This window comes from Gobio gobio (assembly GCF_949357685.1).
Source record: "Gobio gobio genome assembly, chromosome: 2".
Taxonomy (NCBI): Eukaryota; Metazoa; Chordata; class Actinopteri; order Cypriniformes; family Gobionidae; genus Gobio; species Gobio gobio.
In genome coordinates, this window is record NC_137098.1 from 45,954,055 (window position 1) to 45,982,048 (window position 27,994).

Sequence of the window (27,994 nt, forward strand, 5' to 3'; positions counted from 1 at the left end):
TTTTGGAAGTTTTCTTTCTCTGATAGCTTTGTATGAGTCAAGGTTCTGTATATGTAAAGACAAGAAACAAGCAATGAACGGAAGAGGAGAGGAGGAGACAAAAACACAGCTCCAGAAGACAAGGACCAGAGAACAAGACAAACCAGACCAAATCAAACACCGCAGGGAACAGAAGGCAGCAGAGCAGGAGGAAGACCCAGGGAGACACCTCTAACTACACCACAGCTCCATTTCTTAGAGAATGGAGGGGATTGGAGAATGGGACCTCCGCAGGAGAACAGGTGGGCCGCAGGACCCAGTGGACATCGATACTACCTCGGCCAGTGTTCGGGCCTTGCTGGTTATGGTGCCCAGGCTTCTGGACTTTTGATAACCTTGGTTTAGTGGAGAGAAATGTGCACATGGCAGTTGCTGAGACTCAAAGGTTTCGTCTTGACATCTGTCACTTTGCTCCACACAATGTTTGCTGCTATGGGTCAGGTTTAAAGGGTTTAATATCACATGCAATCTCTGTGAGGGCATGCACAAAGATCGGTTGGTAAATCTGGCATTAGAGCGAGCCAAGAAGGCTGTGGATTGCAAGGCAAAAGTTTTGAGTAGAATTTAGCAGTTCACAGATTTGTTGATCTAGAAATTCAAATTGACTTCAATTGAATTCAAATTTGAAATTAAGGCAACCGAGAATCCAGTCCACTGATTTGTCAGGGTCAGACCCTCAGTTCCAGGCACTTTTCCATAGTCTATATAAATGACTTGCACTATCATTTTGAGTCATTGTGACCAAAAACATTTTTTTGAGTATAGGCACAATGAAAAAGGAAAGTCTCTGCTTTCAAATGAAAAAAATATTATGCTTACAAACTGTACTTAATATATAATAATTTCACAAGTTCACACTTGCAAGTAATCACATTGAGTAAAGGTTTTGCATATTTGGCATGCCGTCCAAGGGGTGAGCTCCTAGTCCTCCCCCCGTTCCAGTTTGGGATAGGAATAGTTAGAAGTGAGGAGATGGGGTGGTGGAGGGATGCTGGAAAACTGTCATTGAACAGAGGTAAGTCTGCTGATTTACGTCTAATCTCGCTAAATGAGTTGATTAACTGAATGTGCACCTCCTGTGTTGATTAGGTTAATTTTCTAAACGTGGTCCTCCCATACTTTAATTATTTAAATGGTGGCTGTCATAAAAACCTGTTTCTTTTCAAACTTGTTTTTCCAGAATTTGGACAAATATCAAACAATTAAGACATCATTAAAAGTTTAAGAAAAACATTGCATTTATAATACAGTGCATATATTTAACAGTATATTTATTATTGAAAACATTTGTTATTTTGCAAGCTATGGACAGTAAATGCATTTCCTGAGGACTGTATCATCTGGTGACACATTTTGTTTTGTTGACATCTTTCTGCGGTTTAAACATTTATTGGGCGATTACTTGAGAGATGATGCCGATAAGTTGCTGTGTCAACATACCCTCTGATGTTCATTTATTTTTGCTTATATTTTTGTGCTACATCTAGTAGTAAAAAGAAAGAGATGACCAGTTTATGTGAATCCCATAATTGTTTGAATTTTGTAATATAATTTGAAAGCAGAAGCTTTATTTGATTAAAAATAAAGATTTTTTTTTGCTTATCACATTTCTCCAGCTCATTGCAAATGTTGACTCAAAATGAAAGAGTGTGTCACGTATGTCAGAACATTTTCTTTGCCTTTGTGCAAAACCAAGTCTTCAGTTTCTCATCCAATACCATACAGGCATCAGGACAGATTGAGCAGCAAGGACCGTAGGACTGTCCCAGCACATGCACAACATACTGCTACAGAAAAAACGGCACTCCGAAAAAGCTCTGCATGCACACGCGCGCACACACATAATAATCTCTAAAAACACTTAAACAGACATATATAAAACACAAAGACATATTTGGTGGGAACAGTGTGTGTAGTTTTGCTTAGTGATGATGTTGACCATCTTGTGGTGTTTTTGGCTGTGGGTGAGATCTGGAGTCAAACAGAGCATGCTCACACAGAGCAACATGTCCTAAGACACAGACAGACAGCATTACTAGTTAGAAAATGATCATGTGACAAATTGGCGGACGGTAGCAGGATATTCTTTTGAATGTGATTAGAAATCGCAGGTTTATGTTGTCGCTGTAGGTAGTGTAATTGTTGTGGAAGGTTCACCCTGTATGCGATCTGACATCTATATATAAACTAGCAATGGTGTCAGATGACATGAAAATGTGTTGGGCTTAATATCACTACATTTGCTGATGTTAATTGACAGCCTGCGAAGCTACATAGCATGTAGGGGGGGGTATTTATCTAAGGCTGCTGTGAGCAGTTTGAACGCTATAGTGTAAGACAGCGAAACAGGGATGGATATCAGGTGGTGACCCTGGCATGGCCATCTTCTGGGCTGTGCGCCCAGCCTAGCTGCAGCAGTGGGTAACCCTGTGTGCCATGAGTTGGGCCGGCCGGCTCCGCCCCTGACCTCCCTGAGAACATTCCGGCTATGAGCCAATCGAGTAGCATAAGGGAGACGGGAGAGAGGGAGAGATGGAAGGACAAGGAGGTACAAACATAGAGACAGACCACAGGCATGTACAGTGGTAGAAGAAACAAGTAAAAAAACAAACAAACAAAGAAAAACAGAAAAAAGGGAATATTAAGGTTGGCCCCAGAAGGCAGCTGTATGTGTGTTAATATGAGTTTGACGTAATGCAAAAAAAAAAAAAACTTATTTACAATATGTTAAAGGAAGGTTGAAGAAATGTGGCTTGTGGAAGGATCTGAGCGTGCAGGGAAGGGTCTTTATTGGATACTCCCTGCCTCATCTTATTTACATATGAAAAAATGGTGTGTATGTGTCTTCTGATAAAAGTCTGAGATTGCTGAGGAAATTTAAGTACAAATTTGGTCTTTTATTTCATCTGTGATGAAAATAGCAACTTTACATAATTACAAACTGTCTGTTGTGGGCGCGCTCTGCTTGTCTGTATGCTTGAACTGTCTTTATTTACTGTGTAATGCATCTGATGTATACATTTGTGTGTGTGTGTGTGTGTGTGTGTATGTCAGGCAGAGGTTACATACCCTTCCTCACTCGGGTGCCCGTGTTTGTAGATCGTCTGCCAACATTCAGCAGAAAACATGGAGTGTCTCCCCGTGGCTCGCTTGGGTTAAAGATCTGGCCGTCCTCAGGGGAAATGGCTTGGTCTATGTGGGGACAATCCTCATTGGCCAGCGCTGCTTTAGCTGCATCACCGTTCACTTTGGGATCTTCAAACACACAAGCACATGTTAGAAGAACGGCAATGCACCAAGACTGATGCAAGCGAGGACTAGAGAGGGTAATGGGACATGGATTGTGACATGGATGTAAATATATGTTATGTAGGCCATGCATGCATTTATTAATTTATTTTGAGGTTTAAAAATGAGTGTTTTTGAAGCATACTCATTCAACAACAAAAGTAATGTTAACCTGTTCTTCTGATTGCAGTGTTTCAGTAGGGGTTCTAGTCATATTTTAACTATGCTTCTTAAAGGAATCTTGGAAAATACACTCCAAAAAATAAAACTGGTTAATGTCTGAGAACCCCTAAATTTGCTACACATGCCTTTTCACTGGTTAGGTCACATAGGCCTTCACTTCACTCTATATCTATCCATTTGTAAGGTTAAAAGCCCTTTTCCAAGTAAAATCGGATTCAAAATAAATACTTTAATGTACAATTCAAATCCTAAAAGGAAGTTACAAGGCTAGTCCCAGACTAAAATGCATGTTTTAAAGGTCCCATGGCATGGCATTTTTCTATTATTTTATAATGTTTCCTGAGGTGTACTTATATTGCTAGTATGATTTTTACATCATAAAATGTCATAATTTAGAATTAAAAGGCATTTTTTCTATACTGCTGTTTGCCCTGTGGCTGAATGCCCTGTTACAAGAGGCGTGTCTGCTGTGAGACTTCAGTAAAAACGCCCACTGTTGTGATTGGCTGACATCTTTGCATTTGATATGAGCGGAGGGGGCGTGGATTAACGAGGTCTACGAGGCACGAGCTGCTGCCAGAGAGATGGATGGACCGGAGTTCACTTCACATCGGTTCTGTCAGTCTCAGTTCAGTGAACTGTTTTAGTTACAGCATATACTTCAGGTTATTAGTCTATTTCTAGTTGGAGGGGCTGTCACTCATGTCAGAAAGTTAGTAACTTTAGTAAATTATGGATCAGCGCTGACTGGAGACGCGAACCGTTTAGAACGATTCAGTCCGATTTGGTGAACTGGTTCGGTTCACTAAAAAGAACCGGTTCAAAAGAAAGATCGTTCGCGAACCGGACATCACTAATGTACCAGAGACTGAACTCAGCGATTGCTAACAAAGTTATTTATAGTAACTACTGAGTTATGAGAGCGCTGTCAGTCAGCGCGAGTTTATTGCGTTTGTATCTGAGAGTTCTGAATAAACACGAGTCCCAGTCACACCGAGTCCGTCTTCATCATTATTACCAACTTTGTAACACATGCAAAGTACCATTACAGCTGTCGAGATGAACGAGTTATGAGTAAGTGTTGATAATACCATTATTTTTAGATATGTTCCTATCATATGTAAAGCGTCAGTGACGCGCATTGAGTACACAGCGCAAACAAAGACACAACAGCAGTAATCGAATGTAATCCAGTTTATTGTGGGAATAGCTGGCTAGCCTAGCCGGATACCCTCACGCTTACCCCCCTTCTGCTTAATCTCGCGCCGCGTTTGGCGCCTCCGCTATGGGCCAGATGCAGTACTGGGGGTCGGGGATGTTGGAGGCCGACCAGCCAGTGCAGCCCGAGCCTCGGCGTGTGTAAGGTTTATCTCTAAAGATGTGACTCTGCTGATGTTGAGCAGAAACGACTGTATGCACATTGTAGAACAGATAGACGCGACGAGGACGTACAAAAACACTGACTCACAAGATAGAAAACACGAAAACACCGTTCTGTCGGGAGAGAGAGAAGCCGCAGCGTGTGCACGTATAATAAATAATTAGCTACACATAAGAAATCACTGATCACAGATCAGAAGGAACTGAAAAAAGACTTCTGTTTTCATTTGTACATCCAAACACTGAGAAACTGCAGCATTCACTCGTTCACAAGCAATGATCTCTCGAGCGTTTGCATGGGCGTGCCAGATTCTCTGGGTGGAGGAAAGGGAGTTAACCGTTCCTGCTTGGACGTCAAACCAGGAGACTTCAGGATTGGCTCGTCTGGCCTGTCATTTTCTCAAAGGCAGAGAAAGACAGCCAGAACTCGGGTTTACACCGATCAACATTTCTATCCACTTGGGGACAATATTCAGGCTAGGGGAACTCATATTAATGTTGAAAAACCTCATAAAATGAAAATTTCATGCCATGGGACCTTTAACTGAAAGCAAATTGCACTGATATACACTATATTGCCAAAGGTTTTGTCACGTCTGCCTTTACATGCACATGAACTTTAATGACATCCCATGCTTAATTCATAGGGTTTAATATGGAGTTGGCCCACCCTTTGCAGCTATAACAGCTTCAACTCTGTTGGGAAGGATTTCCACAATGTTTAGGAGTGTTTTTATGGGAATTTTTAACCATTCTTCTAGAAGCGCATTTGTGAGGTCAGGAACTGATGTTGGACGAGAAGCCTGGCTCGCAGTCTCCGCTCTAATTCATCCCAAAGGTGTTCTATCGGATTGAGGTCAGGACTCAGTCTGGTCAAGTTCCTCCACACCAAACTCTCTCACCCATGTCTTTATGGAGCTTGCTTTGTGCACTGGTGCGCAGTCAGGCACGTTCTGTTCTCCTGCCAACTGCCAAACCCAGACTCATCCATCGGATTGCCAGACAGAGAAACGTGATTCGTCACTCCAGAGAACACGTCTCCACTGCTCTAGAGTCCAGTGACGGTGTGCTTTACATCACTGCATCCGACGCTTTGCATTGCGATGTAAGGCTTGTATGCAGCTGCACAGCCATGGAAACCCATTCCATGAAGCTCTCTATGCACTGTTCTTGATCTAATCTGAAGGCCACATGAAGTTTGGAGGTCTGTAGCTACTGACTCTGCAGAAATTTGGCGCCTTCTGCACACTGTGCGCCTCAGCATGCGCTGACCCCGCTCTGGATTTTACTTGGCCTACCACTTTGTGGCTGAGTTGCTGTTGTTCCCAATTACTTTCACTTTGTTATAATACCACTAACAGTAGACAAGTGGAATATTTAGTAGTGAGGCACGTTTATAAAAGGCACGTTTATAAAAGCTACTTAAATGCCCTAATTGAACTAAGGCCTAATCCTGGTTTAATCTAAGCCCTGTCTGTGAAACCAGGCCTAATTGTTTTCACATTTAATATGCAGTAAATAACATGCAATAGTAAAACTTGCTGCAAAAACCTAAACTTCTCTTGTTTTCAGCACTACATTTGACCAAACAGCAGGTCACCGTGCTGGTTTTGCTCCAAAAAAAGCCATTGAATTATAGCCCCTAGCCATGGTGTAATATATAGAAACAGCTCATGGCAACCTGCCTTTTCACCTGTGAGCTCTCTGGCAGCCAGAAGCTTCTGCTCAGTCGATTTACGCCTCATCGATCAGACCTGTGAGAACGGAGAGCACTGCCAAAGCTCCTCAGAGGAAAGAGCGCTGTGAACTATCATTTCTCCCACCTGGATTTTCCATTGTATCGCTAACACTGATTCAAGCAGTCTCTCGCAAACATATTATTGTCAACAAAAGAACATCTATCAGCAGGCTTCAACTTTGCAGTTATTCAAATAGGACAGGAGTCCTGTTGGTAATATTAGAGTGGCTACATTTCATTATTGTCTATTGGTAGATAGTACAACATGCATACCCTGTAGCCACATACTCACAATGGTGAACATTACCATGGTGACTCAACAAATTATGCAATAATGGGGACTGGAGCTTTTAAGGCTTGAGCCACTAAAATTAAATTAGTCCATATGACTTGTACACTATTTCAAGTATTCCAAAGTCATACAAAACTTTTGTGATGAACAAACTGAGACTAAATCAACTGGGAAGATTCAAAAGAACGATTTGTTCGACAATTAGATACCACCACATCTTGTATAAACTCTGATGATTGCACCAAGTAGTCTGTTCCTCACACAAAGCTCACGCGTCATATGAACAACTTTTATGTTACAGCCCCAGGTTTTTCTCACTTTTATTACACTGAAACAAGCTGTCAGGATATTCTTCGAAAATAACTGAAGAAAGTCATACAGGTTTGGAATGACATGAGTAAACAATGACACAATTTTCATTTTAGTGAACTATCCTTTTAATTGCTGTTTTAATTTCCTTTAGGTCATGTTCTTCCAGAAAATAAAACATGAGGCTAAGCATGACTCAGGTCACATCTTGTCATTTGTCCAGTCTAGAAAGTTCAACTCTGCTACTGTGAATAGAGAATGGAGAATTTTAAGAAATTTCAAGGCAGCAGATATGTGTATTGTTTTTTTGTGTGTGTGTTTATTCATGGCTCATGGTGTGTGCACATTTATGAGCTAACACCACACAAATACTTAAAAGCATACACACACACACACACACACACACACACAGGAAAAGTTGTGAAGTGATGCAAGCCTCTGTGATGGAGAAGCCTCTGAAACAGGCAGGAAGGATGAGATGACTCATCTTTATGAATAGTCTGATGAACAGGCATTCCTCTGACTCTATCTACTGTTGTTTCTGTTTTTTCTTTCACACTGCAGGCAAAAAGTTTCTACATGATGGCCATTAAAAAATGTGAAGAAAAAAAAAAGTTTCAAATAGTGTTTACTAATTTCCATACATACTTTTTTCTTATGCAAAATGCATTAGGGTTGGTCTGAATGCTGAATACTGATTCTGTATGGTGTTTGGTGCTGATATGCCTGGTTTTGCCACCCGTCGCAGTCACATTTGTGATATCTGTCAAGTTCCTAGTCACAACACATGAATAATTTAACTTGTTAAAAATGTATGAAGTGTATAAGAATATAACGGTAACAAATGTACCATTAAATGTAACTAAAACAAGAAATGTTTAAGACATTTTGTTCAGCTGGTTAGTGTAGAAAAATCATCCAATTTATTCAATACTGTCTCTTCTCAAATTGTGTACAGTGTGGTACACACTTTCACTCCTCAAGCAGGAATATTCATCTGTAATTCTGTGTGAATGAGAACATGCTCACTTTAAGTATACACACTCTCGTTATTATTTACATTTGAGGTAGAGCCCCAGTGAAGGACAGATCTGCCGGGACCCTGCTGCACCTGCCTTACTTCCTCACAGCTATATCTGCTCTGCGTTAACACCATCAAATCCTTCTTTCTCTTCATCAATCGTCCTTCTGCACTCTCCTCACCATTTTAACCATTTATAAACCTCTATCATATGAATAAGCATCAGTTCAGATCATTGACCACCTACATACATAAAAATGGTTGTAAGTGTTATGTTGTTCGGTACACACAGTTCTGTTGTCTATGGATTACTATGAACAATCCTATTTTACAACCAAAGTCAGCCTTGAAAAATGAATGTGACAAGCACATTTACGATAAATTAGCCTAATGTGTAGCGTGTGCGAGACCATATACATAGCATCTTCTACATATTTGAATCTTTTCCAGCAGTGACTGTATGATTTTGAGATCCATCTTTTGGACATCCCTAGAGGAAAATTGAGGGTCTTATACGGAACAGTTAAAAAAAAAAAGCTGCAAACATTCACTGAACATTCAAAGCAGGGGGTGGAAGTTTTTCTTATTTGGTTTCAAGGTCTCTTTTTCGTTTAGTACTGCCCTACAAAAGCTACAGAAGATACTTTAGTCTTCCTATACTAAATAAGCACAATTTACCCTAATCATCATATTTAAAAAGACAAATGACCCCCCCAGCTATTAATGCATCGTGTGTCATGGGTGGTTGCAGGAAGATTATAGTGCCAACACAAGTTTAATAACAATAATCCACAAACAGGCAGGGGCAACACTCACATAAGATGATTAATAGAGCACAGCTGAACCAAGCAAACTCATAATGACGGTGACCATGGTAACAAAGGAGTGGCGGGAAAATCAAACAAAGGAACACATGAAAATGAATGAAAACTAAAAGTCCATGATAACTAAGACAAACTGTGTGTGTGTGTGTGTGTGTGTGTGTGTGTGTGTGTGTGTGTGTGTGTTCTTTCTGCCCTGTTGAGTAGGATGAGGGTGAGGTGACAGAGGACAAATTGACAACCATCCATCAAATTCTCGGTCACACAGATCTCGATTCCATACTAAAAGCAAACCACACACACACACACACACACACACACACACACACACACACACACACACACACACACACACACACACACACACACACACTTGTATATGTGGTTGTCTCCTCATAAATCATATATACAAGAATGAACACACACACACACTGTGAAGGAACATTATTAAAATGATAGACTGTGCCTAACATTTTTTGTTTTTCTGTGGCTGAATCCATTTAATAGCAATTATTCCTTTAAAAACACAGGGTGCTGATTATATACAATATATTATCGAACCCAAGCTATAAATTAATGATAATTTTTTTTCATACATATTTATATTATTTTATATATTTATTTCTGTTATCTTTAAATCTATGAATGACACAATTTACAGTGAAATCGAGAGCAGCTCTTAAAATACTATTATGCTGGATGTGTTAAATATGAGTGGACCATTTTTAATGAAAAACAGGGCCAAAAGCATAATGATAATTACACAACTCATATTTCTCAGGAGACCTCAGATTTAGAAATAACTATACGACAGGGATGGATATAAGCACTGTCTATAGAGGACAGAGTTTTGACTCATCTCAAACAGTGTGTGTGTGTGCGTGTGTGCGTGTGTGCGTGTGTGCGTGTGTGTGTGTGTGTGTGTGTGTGTGTGTGTGTGTGTGTGTGTGTGTGTCAGAGCTGCAGTGAGAGTGTTTACTGTGTTTCTCTGCGACCGTGGCCAATTCAACAGATGCTTTCGCTCTATGTGCTGGTGATTTTTACGGTTCTCTGCCCAAAGTCAAATGGATGGAGCTGATAATCAAGGCCTTTGTGCCATCTGTAAACTCATTTACAAGAGAGATTTAAAAAAAGCTGCTCTAAAGAGAGAGAGAGAGAGAGAGAGAGAGAGAGAGAGAGAGAGAGAGAGAGAGAGAGAGAGAGAGTAAAGTAAAGTAAAGTAAAGGAAGAATATCTATAATTTTTAATGTAAAGAATGTTTAATATTTTCAATCCAATGGACATGAAGACCAAATTGAATTGGTTTCAATATGTATTATGTTTCTCACTCTTATCTAATGTCTAAAATTACAAATGGTGCTGATGAATCCCTGAAAAACAACCAGAGACATTTAATTCCTAAAAACCAGAGCGCCAATTAACAGTAGGTTACGCATTGATTTATACTGCATTCTCAGACCATCTAACTGTGTGTGCGAGGTGTGTGTTTTTGCAGTACCGTGTGAACAGCACAGGAGTCGTGCAAGGCGAGTGAATGACTGCAGCTCATTGCAGAGTGCGATTCCTATTGTGCGGTTGCTTGGACACTGTTGCCATAGCAACAGGCTCTAGTGCAGTGTAAAAATACAGAGAATTAAATAATAAAGAGATTGTGTGAAAACCCATCTTTTCACTTCCTAACAAAGGTTGTCTTAAACTAACAGGACAGAATGATCACGTAAGTAAAGACTGGAGGAAGGACTCTCCTTTTCTGCTTTGTATAAATAAACGACATGCCCTGTCTCTAATAGTATCATTATTCATTGAGTGCAGTTCTCAAAGTTAAGTGTTTGTCACAAACTCTCACAAAAAATGGGGTTGTTCCTGAGGGCAATGATCCACCTTACATACTAATGCTAGAAAGCAGTGTTTGGCCATTCACTGACACTGGACTAATCCAGGGGTTTTCAAAGAGTTCTGGGTGCTTTTTTGAGACATACATTGTGTAGCAACAATGAGTTTTGGGGAATAATTAACTCAAATGGTATGAATATTCATGAGTCTATGAATATTATTTGCTTGTTGTACAGACAAAATTTACGTATAACGGAACCTTTAATCATTTAAAAGTAACCTTTATCCAAATTGATTTCTTCATCAATTATCAATCTTACAAACCTTAAGAAACATTGATCTGTTTGATCAGGACAAATAATATCTCTTATGTTTGTACCATTTGTATCACTGAAGGAGTAATACAAGAAAATCAAGCTTAAATGGGTAGCTAAAATCTTACGTCTCATTGACTTTGAATTTGTGAGCAAAACAATACGGATTCAATTTAATGCAATCATTGGGTTTTAATAAAACAACTACAGTTTACAGAGCTACGATTCATACGGGGAAATATGCATATGTATGTAGGAGAAAACAAACAATATGGTACAAACAAGGAAACATGAAACTTAACGAATAATAAAAAGGGAAGAAGAATTAACGAGAGAGAGAGAGAGAGAGAGAGGGAGAGACAGACAGAGAGAGAGAGAGAGACAGACAGAGAGAGAGAGACAGCTTCAGTCTTTTCGTAAGAGCCCACAAGAAATTCATATAAATTCATAATTCCGACAACCTTTTTCAAGCAGTTTGATTGTGAAATAGAATACTTGCATTACTACGGCTTCTCGTGTAAGTGTCTGAGTTCGAATCGTCGGGGAAGTTCGCTAAGGATTTGTGAGTCCCAGGTGAACTTCTTTGAAGTTTAGGAAAGTCACTCCAGAAGTCTGCCGGTTTCTCTCTCCGTGGAGGCCTTCTCTCAGGGTTGGGAAGACCAGGGCTGGTCTTCCCTTCCATGGCGAAATGCCAAGAGGTTCGTTCCTTGTGGTGGCGAGAATGCAAAGAGCTGATGGTCGGTTCCAGTTTTTATAGAGGGGAAGGCCGACGCCTTCAACGCTCTTGCGGCTACATGATGTGGTTTGGATCTAATCAGCGTAACACACAGGCCCTTTGTTTAAGCATGATTTGATTAGACAAGTCACGAGGGCTGTGAGGTGTTCAGACTTTGGTCTATCCTGCCACATGACTGATTGAATCATTACTGTTACAGTCCCCCTTTTTGTCAGATGATGACCTATGGTCATTATCGGACAACCCCCATCACAATGGTCGGATGGCAGGTGAATCGGGACGGTTGGATAGCAGGTGTTCGTTGTGGCTGAGGAGCCAGCTCGATGAGGTTCGCATCTGCTTCTGGCGTGGTACCCTCCCTCCAGGGTTTCCATCGGAGACCTCCAGACACAGCTGTCGTGAGTTTGGCTGAAGCGGGTTCTCATCTCGTTGAACTTCCTGTACAGGAGAAAGGCTATGCCTAGGGTTAGGGTATTGCTGATGATCATGGAGATACATAGCGCAGTGTCAGAGGCTTGCATATCCGCAATGTCGTTGTTGGACATCTGCGGAGTTAGCGATAGCGGCTGCGAGGCGGGCATTGTAGCCGGGGCCGGTCGCTTGCTGCGGGTTAGCACTGCAACTTTGGGGCTGGATGTGGGGTTTGGGGGTACCCACATGTCGCCGTGTAGTGCGCCCGACTTGGCGAGGGCGTCGGTTTGGTCATTTAAGTCTTTGTCGAGACCTGGTAGCTTCGAGTGTGCTTTTACCTTCTTCCAGTACACTGTCAGGTCATGTGTTCTTGTGATGTTGTCACATTCCTGGAACAGGTGTTGGTGTTTGACTGGCTTGTTGTTAGCGGTCTTGAAACCATTCTGTTTCCAGCTTGGAAGGTGGCACACGAAACTGAGTCTGGCATAGTTAGAGTCTGAGCGGATGAGCAGTTCTCTGATGTCATGTGCTGATGCAATCTGTAGGGCTATGAGAATAGCTGCTATCTCTGCATATTGCGATGACTGAGGACCCAACTTGAAGTGTTGTGGTGGGCACGGCATCTGCATCTGCCTTGAGGATGCCGTCGTGGTTGTAGGAGCACCCCTCGACGTAGGCCGTGGGCATGCCCTGGCACGCATTCGGTTCAAAGTGTCTTTGACAGGTCAGTTGTTGTTGGGGTTCTTGTGCATCCGACCAGACAAAAGGGCAGTCTTTCTTCAGCAGGGCTGTTAGAGGTCTGGCCATGTCTGAGTAGTTTTCAATTAACTGTCGGGAGTAATTGCATACCCCTAGAAAACTGCGCAGCTCAGAGGTGTTAGTAGGAGGCTTGATGTTTTGAATGGCATGAATACAGTTTGACTGAGGTTCAATGCCTTGGGATCCGATTAGCAGGCCCACGTAGTTGACCTTGGCCCGGCACCACTGTCCTTTGTGGAGGGCGATCTTGGCACCGGCTGCGGATAGTTGGTTCAAAACATAGTCTCTTTCTTTCAGGTGGTCGGCCACCGTTGTGCTCTTCATGAGAACGTCGTCTACATAGATCAGGTTGGTCTTGAGAGGTGTAGCAGGTTCATCAGTTTCACCGACAGGCTGGTGGGAGACTGTGTATACTGCGAGGTGACTGTCCTCTGTCAGCTCCGTTCGGCACACCTGGTCTTTGGTCATCGGCATGACAGACGTGATGGCAATGAATTTGAAGGGTGCAGTGAACAGCGTGTTATCTGTACTCCCTTCTGGTATCAGTGCAGGTGGAATGGGCCCAATGATGGGTAGTTCAAGTTCAAAGTCATGAAAGTCATGGCTCACTAGCCATCCCAGCCGGTAGGCCTTGATAATGTTGATGTCAGTTGCTGTGCAGTTGTTGAAGAGGATGTAGACTACACGAGATGACATTTCAGTGAGGGGTGTGGCTTCAAGTGTGAGTCCGAGTTCCACACATTCAGGTGAGGGTTTGAAGAAACCCAGCGTGTGATTTAAGGTTTGGCCACATCGCATGTTGGGCCGAACAGCGACCCCTTTGGTGTATGCTGGTATCACCGTTCCCTGTTCGTTGACTAGTGTGCAGACCTTCGGGATGGTCTGTCCTGCCATGAGGTTGTCATGACTGATGGAAACGTGTGGCTGTAAAGTCAGTGGGGTTTCAAGTCGACCTTGCCTGAGGTCCACAGCAGCAATTAGTCCCTGGTCTGATTCTGGATCAGAGTGTTCATGAATTAAAGCTCGTCGTAGCTGCCAGTAGTCTGCTTTGACGGTCTCTGGTTGACGGTCTAGAAAGCTGTGTACGTCCCGGTTAGACGTGATTCTGAGTAGGAACAATCTGTCCCAAGTGTTCGCGTTAGCGACAGTCTGAAGGTGAAAGTCTATGTCTTGCAAGTAGGAGTCAACGTTGTCTCCTCCTGCAGGGTCTGGGCTGAACGTAGGGATATTTCTGGCCAGCTTGTCAAGGTCTTTATGAGCTATGTGGCTGCTGGCCCTGACTTCCTGGAAGTGCTTCCCTTCCTCCGCTGCTGGCGGGGGTTCGTGGAGGCTAGCGGGTGACAGTCTTAGCAGTGGGTTGTCACCCCCCTTTCTAGCTCTTGGTTCTTGGCTAAAAGGTGCGGACCAGCTGGTCGGGGGAAACTTTGTGTGGTGCATTCCCCCTTCCCTGTCACTTTGCAGTTTATAGGAATGTTTCAGTTCTCTGTGAACAAGGTCAAGTTCATCTTGGAGCTCATGTCTTTGCTGGACAAGCTCATTGATCTCGGCTCGGGCAGCCTGCAAGTGGTTTTCGGAGGCTTTGGCTTTAGCATCTCTGTCTTTGAGTGCAGTGTTGGCTCTCTCTAGGAGAACTTCGCCTCGCCGGAGCTGTTCGTTGAGTTCTTCCCTGGTGTCTTTCTCTGACTGCTCTCTGCGGTCTGTGTCCAGACGCAGATCTTTCAGGGCCTTTGGAAGTCTTTTTACTTCTTTCTCTCGTTCTGTGTCCGTTTCACCCTTTTTCTCGGTCTCTAGAAGTAGCTGGTCTAGATGACGCTGGGTGAGGGCCTGGTTTCTCCGGGCCTCCTCGGCTTGGAGCTTTAATGTTGCCGCTTCCTGTTCCAGGTCGGTGTGGCTCTTTTCTCTTAGCCGTGCCTGGGCGACAAGGTTGTGGGCGAGGCTTCCGAGTATCTTGGCCAGTTCTTTGTGAGAGTAACTCTGCGTCGGGTCATGTGCCGTCAGCTTGTCTAGCTCTGTGTCCAGTTCCTCCTGGTTCAGCTGTTGCAGTTCACTGGCGTCCTCAGACAGAACAGTGCTCGTCATCGCTTCCAGACATACCACTAGGCGATCCCAAGGGACAGCGGGACTGGATGAACGGGGCATACTGGTTCACTGTGGGCGAGAGAAACACAGCACACACACACAAAGAGGCCAATGCAAGTTTGTTCTAAGGTTAACGAGCTCTTGTACGGACTATGCCGTCGACAAGAATTTTGGCTAACTGATGTAAACAGTTAGACAGTTAGGCAATTAGGCGGGCCAATTTTTGGGTCGGCCTGACATAGAGACTTTGACAGGCGGTAGCCCTGTGGGTCACCTGGTGACGCCGGCTGCTTGGTTGTCACTCTATTACTTAGCTTTCCTTGGGGTCTCTTGGTGAACTGAGAGAAACAAGATTACAACAGTCCGGAAAGTGAAGGTAGGAAAGAAACAAACACAAAATTGAATTGGTCTGCAATAAAAAGGAAAACAAGCGCGAACGCTGGGAGTGTTAAAGAAACACTAAAGGGGCTAAGCCTGCTACCTTTCGTGAGAGTTTCTGGGGCCTACAGCATGTGTGGCTATCGGGTTAGGAAACCTAGGAAGAGGGTGCGGCTTAGAGAGGAAAGGTGGGCCAAACGTTTAGGCTATACTCGGGGGAGTATCTAATATTCGGCTTATAATGTGGGTTTTATCACATTTAGTTTATCCGGGGCGAGTTGAGGTCGCTCAGGTGGAAAACCAGCGGCACAGTTAGCCTTCCGGGCGTTCCCAAACACCCAACTGCCGTGTCCTCGGTCCTTCGTTACTCTGTATCGCGTTACGCCCACTCAAACAGTTTAGACTTTAAACACAACCTGACAGCACCCACCCGTCAACCGCCAGCCAGCACAGCAAAATCGGCACGTTCCCTAGAACCCTCTTTTTCAAGAGTGGCTCCCTATTAAGCCATGGTTTAGATACAGGTGCCAGACATTGCCTTGTGTGTCAGCTGAACTGGTTGACTGGCTTTGGAGTGTCAAATTGCTGATGTCGCCACTGCGGGCCGCAACGGCGGACAGAGGTAAAAGAAACCGAGATTCACACACAGCCGATGCCGGTCACGTCGGTTGGACAACCTTGCTCGTGGAGACCACGTTGAGACGATTCTCAATTCACCACCGATGCTTGTGAGCCCTACAATAAATACACAAAGAGGGTAAATAGGTGAAATCAAAAATTAATTAAGACTCGCTTGTTTACCGGATCAAGTGATTTATGGTTGCAGGTGAAAAGGAAGTGGGAAAAGAGAGAGAGAGAGCTGTAAGCTGACTTAGCAGGGTACGGCCACACGGTGGCATCCTTCCTTCCAAGTGGACTGTCAGTAACTTTAAGAACCTAATTTCAATTTAAGCTAGAGGAAATTCATTTTTCCTTTTAAACTCAACTTCAAATAAGTGTGTTTAATCAGCGAGAACGGAGACCTGGTTGCTGCCTAATGCTAGTAAAATTGCATAAATGAAAACCTTTCTATAAGTAATCAATAAACAATTCACATGCTCTTCTTAGGAAGGAAATTAAGTTTGTTAAAACAAAATTAATAGCGGAGAGTAGAACTATCCGAAACTGCCCACGAGATGGCGCAGTCGAGTCCACCCAGACTAGAGTTAGTTAGGAGGAACGCTCACCAGATGGCGCTGTTGCGCCCGCTCGGGATAAAGTTTTGGTGAAGTGTAATTCGAGAGCTGTTAGGTCGCGCCCTCTGGTGTCTAGCACGCAGAGTTGCACCTGCTCGTGTGACTTGAAGACCAAAAATCAAATGATGGCCGCACACAGGATTAACACAAATCACAATTACTTTTTTTAGACCACGTCGGATCTTTTCGTGCTATATTGGCACAAACAAATTGGCAGGATTCATTCGCTGCACAAGAAAATGTGGATACAGGAATAAACATCTGCTTACGTCACATTTAAAAGAACTCCAATAGACATTTATCAAACTGGCTGACGGTCAGTCAGCATTTATGAGTCAAATGTTTTAGGTCTCCGATTTGGGTAGCTAATCCAATGTTAAACCAGGAGTTATCGTTTATCTTAACGATTTAATATTATATTAGGCCTATTATTGAATAGGGGAGGCTCGCCCTATTTCAATCTTCCGCTTGAAAGAAGATTTCTTCGTTCAAGTCAAGCGGGACAAAACAATATTACGCATGTACGGACTGTACAGAGATTTCTTTATCTCTGCAGGACATCTAATATTGCAAAATTAGCATCTGTTAATATGCTTAAGCTGAGCTCGGCGTTGTGCCTAGTCAGTGAGTGAGTTCGCTTTGAGCGATTTGTCTCACAGTTCGAACAAACGAACGAAAACGCGCGTGCATAATATTAATACCCAAAAATACACATGAATATTAATATTGCTCACAAAAACAAAGTTTGAAACTGCCACAATAATTCTCCACCACTGTAGCAACAATGAGTTTTGGGGAATAATTAACTCAAATGGTATGAATATTCATGAGTCTATGAATATTATTTGCTTGTTGTACAGACAAAATTTACGTATAACGGAACCTTTAATCATTTAAAAGTAACCTTTATCCAAATTGATTTCTTCATCAATTATCAATCTTACAAACCTTAAGAAACATTGATCTGTTTGATCAGGACAAATAATATCTCTTATGTTTGTACCATTTGTATCACTGAAGGAGTAATACAAGAAAATCAAGCTTAAATGGGTAGCTAAAATCTTACGTCTCATTGACTTTGAATTTGTGAGCAAAACAATACGGATTCAATTTAATGCAATCATTGGGTTTTAATAAAACAACTACAGTTTACAGAGCTACGATTCATACGGGGAAATATGCATATGTATGTAGGAGAAAACAAACAATATGGTACAAACAAGGAAACATGAAACTTAACGAATAATAAAAAGGGAAGAAGAATTAACGAGAGAGAGAGAGAGAGAGAGAGGGAGAGACAGACAGAGAGAGAGAGAGAGACAGACAGAGAGAGAGAGACAGCTTCAGTCTTTTCGTAAGAGCCCACAAGAAATTCATATAAATTCATAATTCCGACAACCTTTTTCAAGCAGTTTGATTGTGAAATAGAATACTTGCATTACTACGGCTTCTCGTGTAAGTGTCTGAGTTCGAATCGTCGGGGAAGTTCGCTAAGGATTTGTGAGTCCCAGGTGAACTTCTTTGAAGTTTAGGAAAGTCACTCCAGAAGTCTGCCGGTTTCTCTCTCCGTGGAGGCCTTCTCTCAGGGTTGGGAAGACCAGGGCTGGTCTTCCCTTCCATGGCGAAATGCCAAGAGGTTCGTTCCTTGTGGTGGCGAGAATGCAAAGAGCTGATGGTCGGTTCCAGTTTTTATAGAGGGGAAGGCCGACGCCTTCAACGCTCTTGCGGCTACATGATGTGGTTTGGATCTAATCAGCGTAACACACAGGCCCTTTGTTTAAGCATGATTTGATTAGACAAGTCACGAGGGCTGTGAGGTGTTCAGACTTTGGTCTATCCTGCCACATGACTGATTGAATCATTACTGTTACAGTTGCATCAAGTGTTGTTTGTATGTGTGCTGTATCTTTCAGTGGAGTTACTTTTTTCCGCCTTTGTCTTTAGATTTATACATTTGTACATGTGGGTCCTTGGGGCATCAAAAGGTTTGAAAGCTATATTCCATGTAAAGCAGGGATGTAATAAAGGCATTTAGAAATAGGGGAATCCCTCCAGTCAGATTTATGAAGGAGTCACTCACAATTTCTCTCACAGATTAATGAGAGACACAGCCAACAAGCCTCTCTACACTTCTCTTTTACAACTATACATACAATCTCTAAATGAGTGCTCCAAATGAAGGCACTCACCACCACTTACTTGTGGTAAGAATGTTGAGTGGAGTGGTTTGGAATATCTTATTTACGCTGGCTCTCTTATTGTGTCACATTCGCATGTGAGTCTGTGAGGTGGATAGGCATTAGGCAACAGCAAATTTAATTCTTATTAACTTATCTTATTTATTATTTTACCCCAAAACTAAACTCACCAACATTAGGTAACATGGACACCAAGGGTGGACGAAGTACACAAATCAAGTACTTGAATAAAAGTACAGATACTATTAAATGTGTCTACTTAAGTATTAAAAGCAAAAAGTACTGATTGATGAACCATATATTTATTATAGCCATACAAGTCAGCACTAATAAGAAAGATAAGTGCATACATTGAAAATGTATTGCTAATAAGCAAATGTGTTGTTTTACAGCATACACTTATTGTACACTATCAAAACATTAAGCTCTACTATACTAAAATATCAACTTAAATGTCCAAAGCATCTCAATGGGCTTATAAAGCTTGCCCTTTTACTGGAGATTTAGTTCACAAATAACTCAGAGGCCTAAATATGATTTCATTGACAATAATCAATACTACAATTCATAAGTAACTTACTTTTTGTGCAATCAGTAGCACACACATTCAAGTTCCGATGGCATCCCTGTTCTTGGCTCATTTTTACCGGATCGTTCAATCAGTGAGATGTTGACTCAATAACAACTGCAAATGGATCAGTCTGATTCAATTACTTGTGAACCAATTTAACAGGTTCATTGGAAAGAATGAACTCGTTCACAAATCAAACAGCGCACTGACCACCACGGCTGGATCCTGATTATAATGCTATGGTTAATTTTCTGTATATACAGAAAAAAAAATGTTACTCCACAAACTGTCCTCCCCTAAAAGTATATATGCAAGCTAAATGCAAGCTATATTCTCTATAAATGCAAGCTAGGCATAAGTGCATAAAAGAGGTTTAAAATATAAACATTACATTATTTTAAAAAACTATATGTCCACAGTGAGACTCCCTGTTTGCACACACTTTTATGGAAATATAAATATACTGTATATCTAGCACAGATAAGAAAATAGCACTCAAATGCTCAAGTAAAACGTTTATTAAACAGCACCAGCACCTGACAGGGCAAACCATGTTAAACTGCTTTGAACCATTTAATACATTTCTTTCCTGCTTTGCGCAGCTTAGGGTGAGCACTTTTCATGTAGCAGCTCACTCTGCCTCCTTTCAAATGAACCAAACGAATCGATAATGAAATTCATTATTGTATTTTCATTATAGATTAGTTGTTGCAGCCCTACCGTGGAATTTTCACTTCCTTGAAACCATTTAACTGTATGAGCCATACAATCAAATATGCTTAAGTCACAAAAGCAAACCAAAAATATTGCGTAATGACATTTAAAAAGTAATTAGGGCAAGCTGATGGACAAAAACAAAAGCAAGCTGTTGAATGAGTGTGCTCCTGTTTGTCTGGGTGGATATAATTGATCCTCACAGGAGTCTACTGGAAAAACATAAAGATATGCAAAACGTTGCATGGGGTATTGGTCGTTATGCAACCATGGTGAAGACTTGTGTTTGTTTCTATGCGTGCCTTTGTATAGAGGCTGAATAGAATGCAGTGCGATGAGATTTTATAATGTCTCCAGATGGTTGAGCTGTATTTGAACGATTCCCAAATGAGAGATTTGGAAAACAGGTTACATGTGTGATTTCAGGCAGGTCTAGAAACATGGTGAGGTGGAAGGGAAGAAAATGTGAGTTAAATCTCATTTCTGAGCTTAAACATGTTCTATGATATTAGTTCAGATGGATATTACTGAAACAAGCATCCTACCTGCTCTGTTCATTTCTAAAATCTCCTCCTGGGCAGCGACAGCACAATGGTCACTTTGTGGACTGTGGTGGGGTGAGTTCATGGCGGACTTACAGTAATTAGGTGAGCCCAGTTGTGGGGCACGGGGAATATGCTTGTTCTTTTTCTTTGGTAGCTTCTGCTTAGCCATGGCTAGAGAGTAGTACATCCCAAAGTTATTGACGATGACAGGCACGGGCATGGCAATGGTTAATACACCTGCCAGAGCACACAATGCACCGACCAGCATGCCTGACCAAGTTTGAGGATACATGTCTCCATAGCCCAACGTGGTCATAGTCACAACAGCCCACCAGAAGCCAATTGGGATGTTTTTGAAGTGGGTGTGCTCGCTGGCACGTGGGTCATTGGGATTGGCACCGATTCGCTCTGCGTAGTAGATCATGGTGGCGAAGATGAGCACTCCGAGCGCAAGAAAGATGATGAGCAGGAGGAACTCATTGGTGCTGGCACGGAGAGTGTGTCCCAGTACGCGCAGGCCTACGAAGTGTCGCGTCAGCTTGAAGATTCGGAGGATCCGAACGAATCGCACCACTCTGAGGAAACCCAGAACGTCCTTTGCTTCAGAACCAGAAAGCCCGCTCAGGCCCACCTCCAGGTAAAATGGCAGGATGGCCACAAAGTCTATGATGTTTAGGGTGTTTTTGATGAATTTCTTTTTGTCCGGACAGAAGGTGACACGCATGAGGAACTCAAAGGTGAACCATACCACACACACTCCCTCGATGTAGGTTAGGTAGACCACTGTCTCTGTCTCCAGGTGAAACCTGGAGGTGTTGTCGAGAGGGTTAAAATATGTGCGGTTAACGATGGGATTGAAGGCCTCATGTGTCTCCAGGCAGAATGTGGTTATGGAAACCAGTATGAAGAAAAGCGAGGCAAATGCCACCCACTGCAGAGAGAGAGAGAGAGAGAGAGAGAGAGAGAGAGAGAGAGAGAGAGAGAGAGAGAGAGAGAGAGAGAGAGAGAGAGAGAGAACAAGGGGAAAAATGAGAAGGGAAAAACCACAATGTTAATTCACTAATCATTTAGTTTCCATCCAAAAACAACTTCCCAAAGAGGCATGTGCATACACACTACCTTCACTGGTTATGACCACTGCCACACAACAAACTGATTTGAATAGGAGTTTTTTATTTTTTAGCTGACTAAGACATATACTAGTGTCTGATAAGGGCTACATTACCCTTCAAAAACTTTGGGGTTGGAAAGATTTGTTTTTATGTTTTTGAAAGAAGTCTCTCAAGGATGCCTTTATTGGATCAAAAATACAGTCAAAACAGTAACATTCTTAAATATTATTACAATTTAAAATAATTTACATATTCTATTTGAATATATTGTAATATGTTTTTTTCTTCAAGTCTTCAGAAATAATTCTAATAGGCTGATGTGGTGCTCAAGAAACATGTTTTATTATTATCAATACAGGAAACAGTGATGCAGCTTAATATTTTTGTAAAAACAATTTTTTTTTCTGGATTCGTTCAAAAGAGCTGTTTATTTTAAACACATAGGGCCCTATTTTAACGATCTGAGTGCATGGTCTGAAGTGCATGGCGAAATTTGTGAGCGGAAAGACTGAATGCTTCTCCAGAGAGGAATCCTTTTCTTTTTAATATTTAAAAATGACAAAAAACTGCCGTCGCATTGCACCGGGTGTATGATAGAGCACATATTTTGAAACACTATAAATGTCACTTCTGATCAATTTAAACCTTGTAGAAAAAAAGTATTCATTTATTTTCTCTTTTTTTATTATTTTTTACTTACTGAACCCAAACTTTTAAATGTTAGTGTAATGCTGTTTATTGTCAAAATACTACTAAAAAGCTCATCCTGAAATAAAGCATTGTGTGTAGAGCAAAATGAACAAAAACAAAATAAAGTTACAGGCAAACAAACAGTATTAAAAAAACACTCTCAAACACAATCTAATGAAAATCAAATAAGTAGAATGGCAACTGAAGTCAGACCCAAAAGAGCAGCACTTCTATTAGAATTTTGATATCATTGGCAATTATATTCATATAGCAACATTGATATAAACTAAAAAAGAAAAAGGATGTCTTTCTGTTTAAATAATATTTAGTCCCCAGTCTGTGTTTATTGTAAGCAATGTTAGCCAGAAAACACATTCCAACACTATGACACTGTGATTTTCTATATACAAGTTGGAAACAACGTAACCAACCATCTAAACAAAACCAGCGATAAAACTAAGCTAGAAAGATATTAGCAGTAATTTCAGGAGCTAATGGCTCTCAAAGATGCTTTAGAAGTGTTGTGATGAGCACGATGAAGGAGCAATAAACAAACAACTCTTTCTGCAGCTCATGGGAACGTCTCGGTTACGTATATAACCCTCATTCCATTTCAGTCAGTACACTACGAGTTACGTCAGTTACTGACGGAATAGGGGTTCCCAATTCAATCTTGACACCTGAGCCTGTCCAGTTACTGGTCATTTGGGGCAAGTACACGGGAGGACACTGGCTCCACTCGGAGATTACTTAGAATCTAGCGAATGTGTAGGGTGTCACCTAGCCTACAGCTCTACAATGTCTGTTAGCGAGGCGACATGCGCTAAGCCCAAAGGAGGTAACACTCCAGTGGAGTGTGCCTTGACCCCTCGGGGGCATGAACCTGATATGTCAGGACAATGGTGTCCACTAACCAGTGAAACAACCTCTGCTTGGAAAGAGCCTTCCCATTCTGCTGCTCTCTGTAACAGACAAGAGCTGGTCTGAGGTCCTGAACACTGTATCCGTTCTTGTAAGCGCGAAGGGCGCGTACTGACCAGAGCAGTGCCAAGGCTGGGTCTGCCTCCTCCAAGGCAGCGCTTGCAAGTTCACCAACTGAAGTTACAAGGAGTAAGAGTTCAGAGAACCAGGTCTGGTCGGACCAGTACGAGGCAACCAAAAGGACCTGCTCCCTGTCCTCCCTGATCTGCACAGAATCCGTGTGAGAAGGCTCACTGGGGAAACGCATACTTGCGTAAGCCCCGCGGCCAGCTGAGCGCTAACAGGCAATGGGAAGAGTCGTGGGAGGCAGACAGGACTACCTGTGTGTCACCAAAACTGTTTGGTGGGGATTGTGGGGATTTAGTTGGCTGCACGATTCAGGTCTCCCGGGATGAGAACGTCACGAAGCGACCTCAGATGCTTCAGACTCCATAGGAGGAGATAGCAAATGAGACACTGGGCCCAGGACGGGAAAAACACGCGCCTTTATCTGGCAACACCACGGGTTGCAGTGTGCTAGAGGGGGGTGTGGCCACACCGTCACCCTCAGATCGCCCTGACCACCAGCCAAAGTATCCCATCTCGCAGAGGAGATAGATTGGGGTGTGGTAGAGGGGACCCTCCCTCCTTTACGGAGATCACTGAGTCTCGATTGCAACACTGCAATGGTCATGTTCCTGCAGTGAGAACATGACTCATCCATGAACGCGCGCTCGGCATGCACAAGGCCCAAGCACGCCAAACAGCGCTCATGCCTGTCAAATTTATTAACCATCCGACTGGAATGCGGAACTCGCTGGAACACGCCCAGGGCTGGACTGTTAATCTGGCATACCGGGCATTTTCCCGGTGGGCCGACGCACTTTGGGGCCGATTCAAGGTTATTTATTTATTTAATTTTTTGCCACGGACTGGCCCATCATGCAGGGACAGCGTCCCATTGGTTTATCTTCTGAAAAAACAGGCCAAAGCGAGAGAGACCTTCCCTCCTCCATAGACTGTGTCCATATTAGGCGCTGTTTAAAAATTTGGGCGCATGAAACTGCAAAAGGCGAATAGCCGCGCAACAGCGCTGCCGCCGACGAACGTGCGCTGCGTTTCTGCTGCTCTATGAAGTGATGAACCGGCACTTTGACTCCGAATGTTGTTTTATACAATCGTGTGATATGGGAACATTAAAGGTTCTGTGGTGAATCAGCTGAAAACAGCCGCGACCGTGTAAATACATCACGAGGTAAATTGGAAAACCAAGCAGATAGAGCTATTGACTACCATAGTAGGAAAAAAAATACTATGGTAGTCAATAGTTGCTCTATCTGCTTTGTTACAAACATTCTTCAAAATATCTTCTTTTGTGTTCAGCAGAACAAATAAACTCATACAGGTTTGGAACAACTTGAGGGTGAGTAAATGATGACACAATTTTCATTTTTGGGTGAACTATCCCTTTAAGGACAAAGCTTTTTTCTCTGTAAATGTTTTATGAACTTTTTAATAGATCTAATGAAATTTAACAAAATGTTATTTCAATGAGAACCTCATGAAAGATATCATATCAGTGTGTTACTTAAATTAGGTGTTAACTCTCGAACATTTTTTATTGTTTTTAAAGGGGTAGTTCAACCAAAACATGTGAACGTTTACTCACCCTAATGTCATTCCAAACCTCAATTAATTTCTGTCTGTGTAACATAAAAGAAAATCATTTGAGTCTTTTTTTGTCCATACAATAGACTATTCAATGGTATACCCTATGGTTTGGTTGCCAACATTCTTCAATATGTCTTCTTTTAGAGAAAGTCATACAGGTTTGGAACAACATGAGAGTGAGTAAATGATGACAGATTTTAAAAGCAGTAAATACTTTAATGTATCCTAGCTCAAAATCAGTGGTTTACTGTCAAGTGCATTTCTGTGTGACAAAAGTGCAATATTACGTTTGTTATCTGCATTTGCAGTAAATTAGATAATATCCATCATTAGTTGTCCCTGTCCTAGATTTATTTATTTACTCCAATTTAAGGCCCTAACCCCAGTTAAAACATTCAAGAGGAACTCATGGGCCGGATGGGCTGGATTTGCCAGGGCCGAATTTTAGCCCCAGTCCAGCCCTGAACACGCCATAAGACTAACACTCTCGAGAGACGCTCGTCTTGGAGAGAGAAAGCTAAGGAAGGCAAGTAACACTCGGCTCCGTAGCAGAAAGATAATGCGAGAGTGCAACGCAAATCCTTATATACCCACGCGGTTTGGCGGAGTTGTGATATGCAAATTCCACAGACCCATGGCATTTAATGCCATTGGCTCGTTTTGCAGATCTCGAAGGTGATTGGCTTCTAAGCGAAACCCCCATTCCATCAGTAACTGACTTAACTTGTAGTGTACTGGCTGAAAGGGAACTATTAATCCCTCAGCTAAATAAATTTGGACTGTTACATTGCTCTTATCTGAAAGATAAGAACTGAGCTTACAAAATGTATGCTATGCTCATACACTGCATTGTTTTTCTTATGCCCAAATCAATTTCTCAATCATTAAAGGAACCATGCACGTTTGATTTTTACTGTTAAAATGACCTCAAGAATGTATTCTCAAGGTGTCCTCTCATTATTTTTTTTAGTTTTTTTTCCATTTTCACAGCATATATATGTGAAGTGCAATACGTGTTAGCGTGTCCTTACATTTCTTTACAGGTGAGCTGAATGGTCTGCATAGCATGGCCTTGTGCAAACCTCCTACAGCAAGTCCCACGCATAAAGTCTTACACCAAGACCACATGCTTGAACAAAACTCCAATCTCAGAAGTGAAACTCAATGCAGCAATACCACAGCTCAGCAGAACTACTCAGGTGTAATGGTGCAGTGCACAGACAAACATCAAAGGAGAGAAAACTTTAGCCCTAATAATGACCTTTGACCCCTGACTTACTTTAGCCCTGTAACATAAAGGTCAAGTCTGTTGAATTCAAATTTGCTTGCATTAAATTAGTCCATAATGTCACCAGTATCTTTTTTTCCAGGAGTTTCCAGGAAAGTACGTGATTTTTTGGGGGAAATAAATATATTTCGTAAGGATAAATATCTAGTTCAAATAAATGTTGTGAAATAAATGCTTTTGAACTTTCTATTTATCAAAGAATCCTGAAAAAAGTATCACGGTTTCCACAAAAAAATAAGCAGCACAACTGTTTTCAACATAATATAAAAAACTCCTTTCACAGAATCAAATCACAGGCTAGAATTTCTGAATTTCTTATTAGTTATAATTCCTCAACACAATGGCCATTGGAACCTCAGCAAATCCATTTCTGTAGGGCTGACAGGTATCTGAATCTCAATGACTAGTTTATGCAATGTCCATGTTGAATGGCTTTGTCAGCAGAATTGTTTACCCGTGATATTGATTATTTTCTCCTTCTATTCAAACAGATGAATTACCCCTGCTAGACTGTTTAGGTTGAGAATCATGTTACTCCGCTTACTGTCATCAAAAGATAAAAGACTAGTTACCCGAAACGCTTTCGGTCAGTTTCTCTACCTCAACAAAACACACAACGGATGGATTGTGTCTGATTAAAATGCTGAACACTATGTAGGGGTGAGCGGGGCACAACCTAACGTGGTGTTAGTTGTAACACACATGGTTTAAAACTTTCCACACATGCCAGCATGACAAAACTTACTTGTTGCCTTATCAACACTTTTTGATATGAAAGAGAAAGAATTGTGCCAAAATTTAAAAATATTTGGAAGGTATCACTGAACATTTATTTAACCATAGCAAAAGTAAATGTCCTACTTAAGCTAATTTGTCATCTCTGTTCTTTGTGTTTATTTAAAATTAGACAAATCTGATATTATTAGGGCCCGAGCACAGATGGTGTGATGACCCTATTGTAATTGCTCAGTCTAATATTCTTCTTCTCCAAAATTAATCACATTTTTGAGGGCCTAAAGTTTAAACATGCTCGAAAACTCATGAAAGTTTGAGAGTTGCCAATTGAGTGCATAGGAATTGGATCAGCTGATATGGGCGAGGGGAGCTTGACTACATGGCCTGCCTGAACTAACGCAGAATGCTTGATTTACCTTTTGAACTATGTGCATAGCTGTGTTTTGTGGTGTGTTTGTTGTCAAAGTCAAATTAGTTTATTTTTAATTTTTAAAAACTGCCATTATTTTATTTGGAAAAGCGAATTGTATTTTATTGACAAAATATTTTCGTTTGTCTTGGATATGTTTTTGATTGTATCAGATAACATTTTAAGCCGTCATACAATGTGCCCCTCACATGTTACAATGTGCCCCACCTATGGGGCATGTTGTCACATTTCACTTCCATTCTTTAGGAATAAATCAAGAAAAAA

General features: G+C 41.8%; 1 protein-coding gene across 3 annotated transcripts in view; it reads right to left on the bottom strand.

Moving 5' to 3' along the window:
- Nucleotides 1–234: 234 nt before the first annotated feature.
- The window catches only part of kcnc1a (potassium voltage-gated channel, Shaw-related subfamily, member 1a), a gene marked incomplete at its 3' end in the record, with an annotated part of 46,624 nt that continues 18,864 nt past the window's right edge, over nt 235–27,994 (bottom strand). The window contains exons 2-4 of one of the 3 annotated variants that reach the window (XM_079844715.1): nt 20,845–21,775; nt 3,109–3,294; nt 235–374 (exon numbers count right to left, since the gene is read on the bottom strand). In XM_079844715.1, coding sequence (XP_079700841.1) covers nt 235–374; nt 3,109–3,294; nt 20,845–21,775 — 1,257 coding nt within the window. Of the gene's footprint in view, nt 375–2,397; nt 2,526–3,108; nt 3,341–20,827; nt 21,776–27,994 lie in introns of those variants that run through there. The other 2 variants (XM_079844716.1, XM_079844714.1) reach the window with 2 other exon arrangements.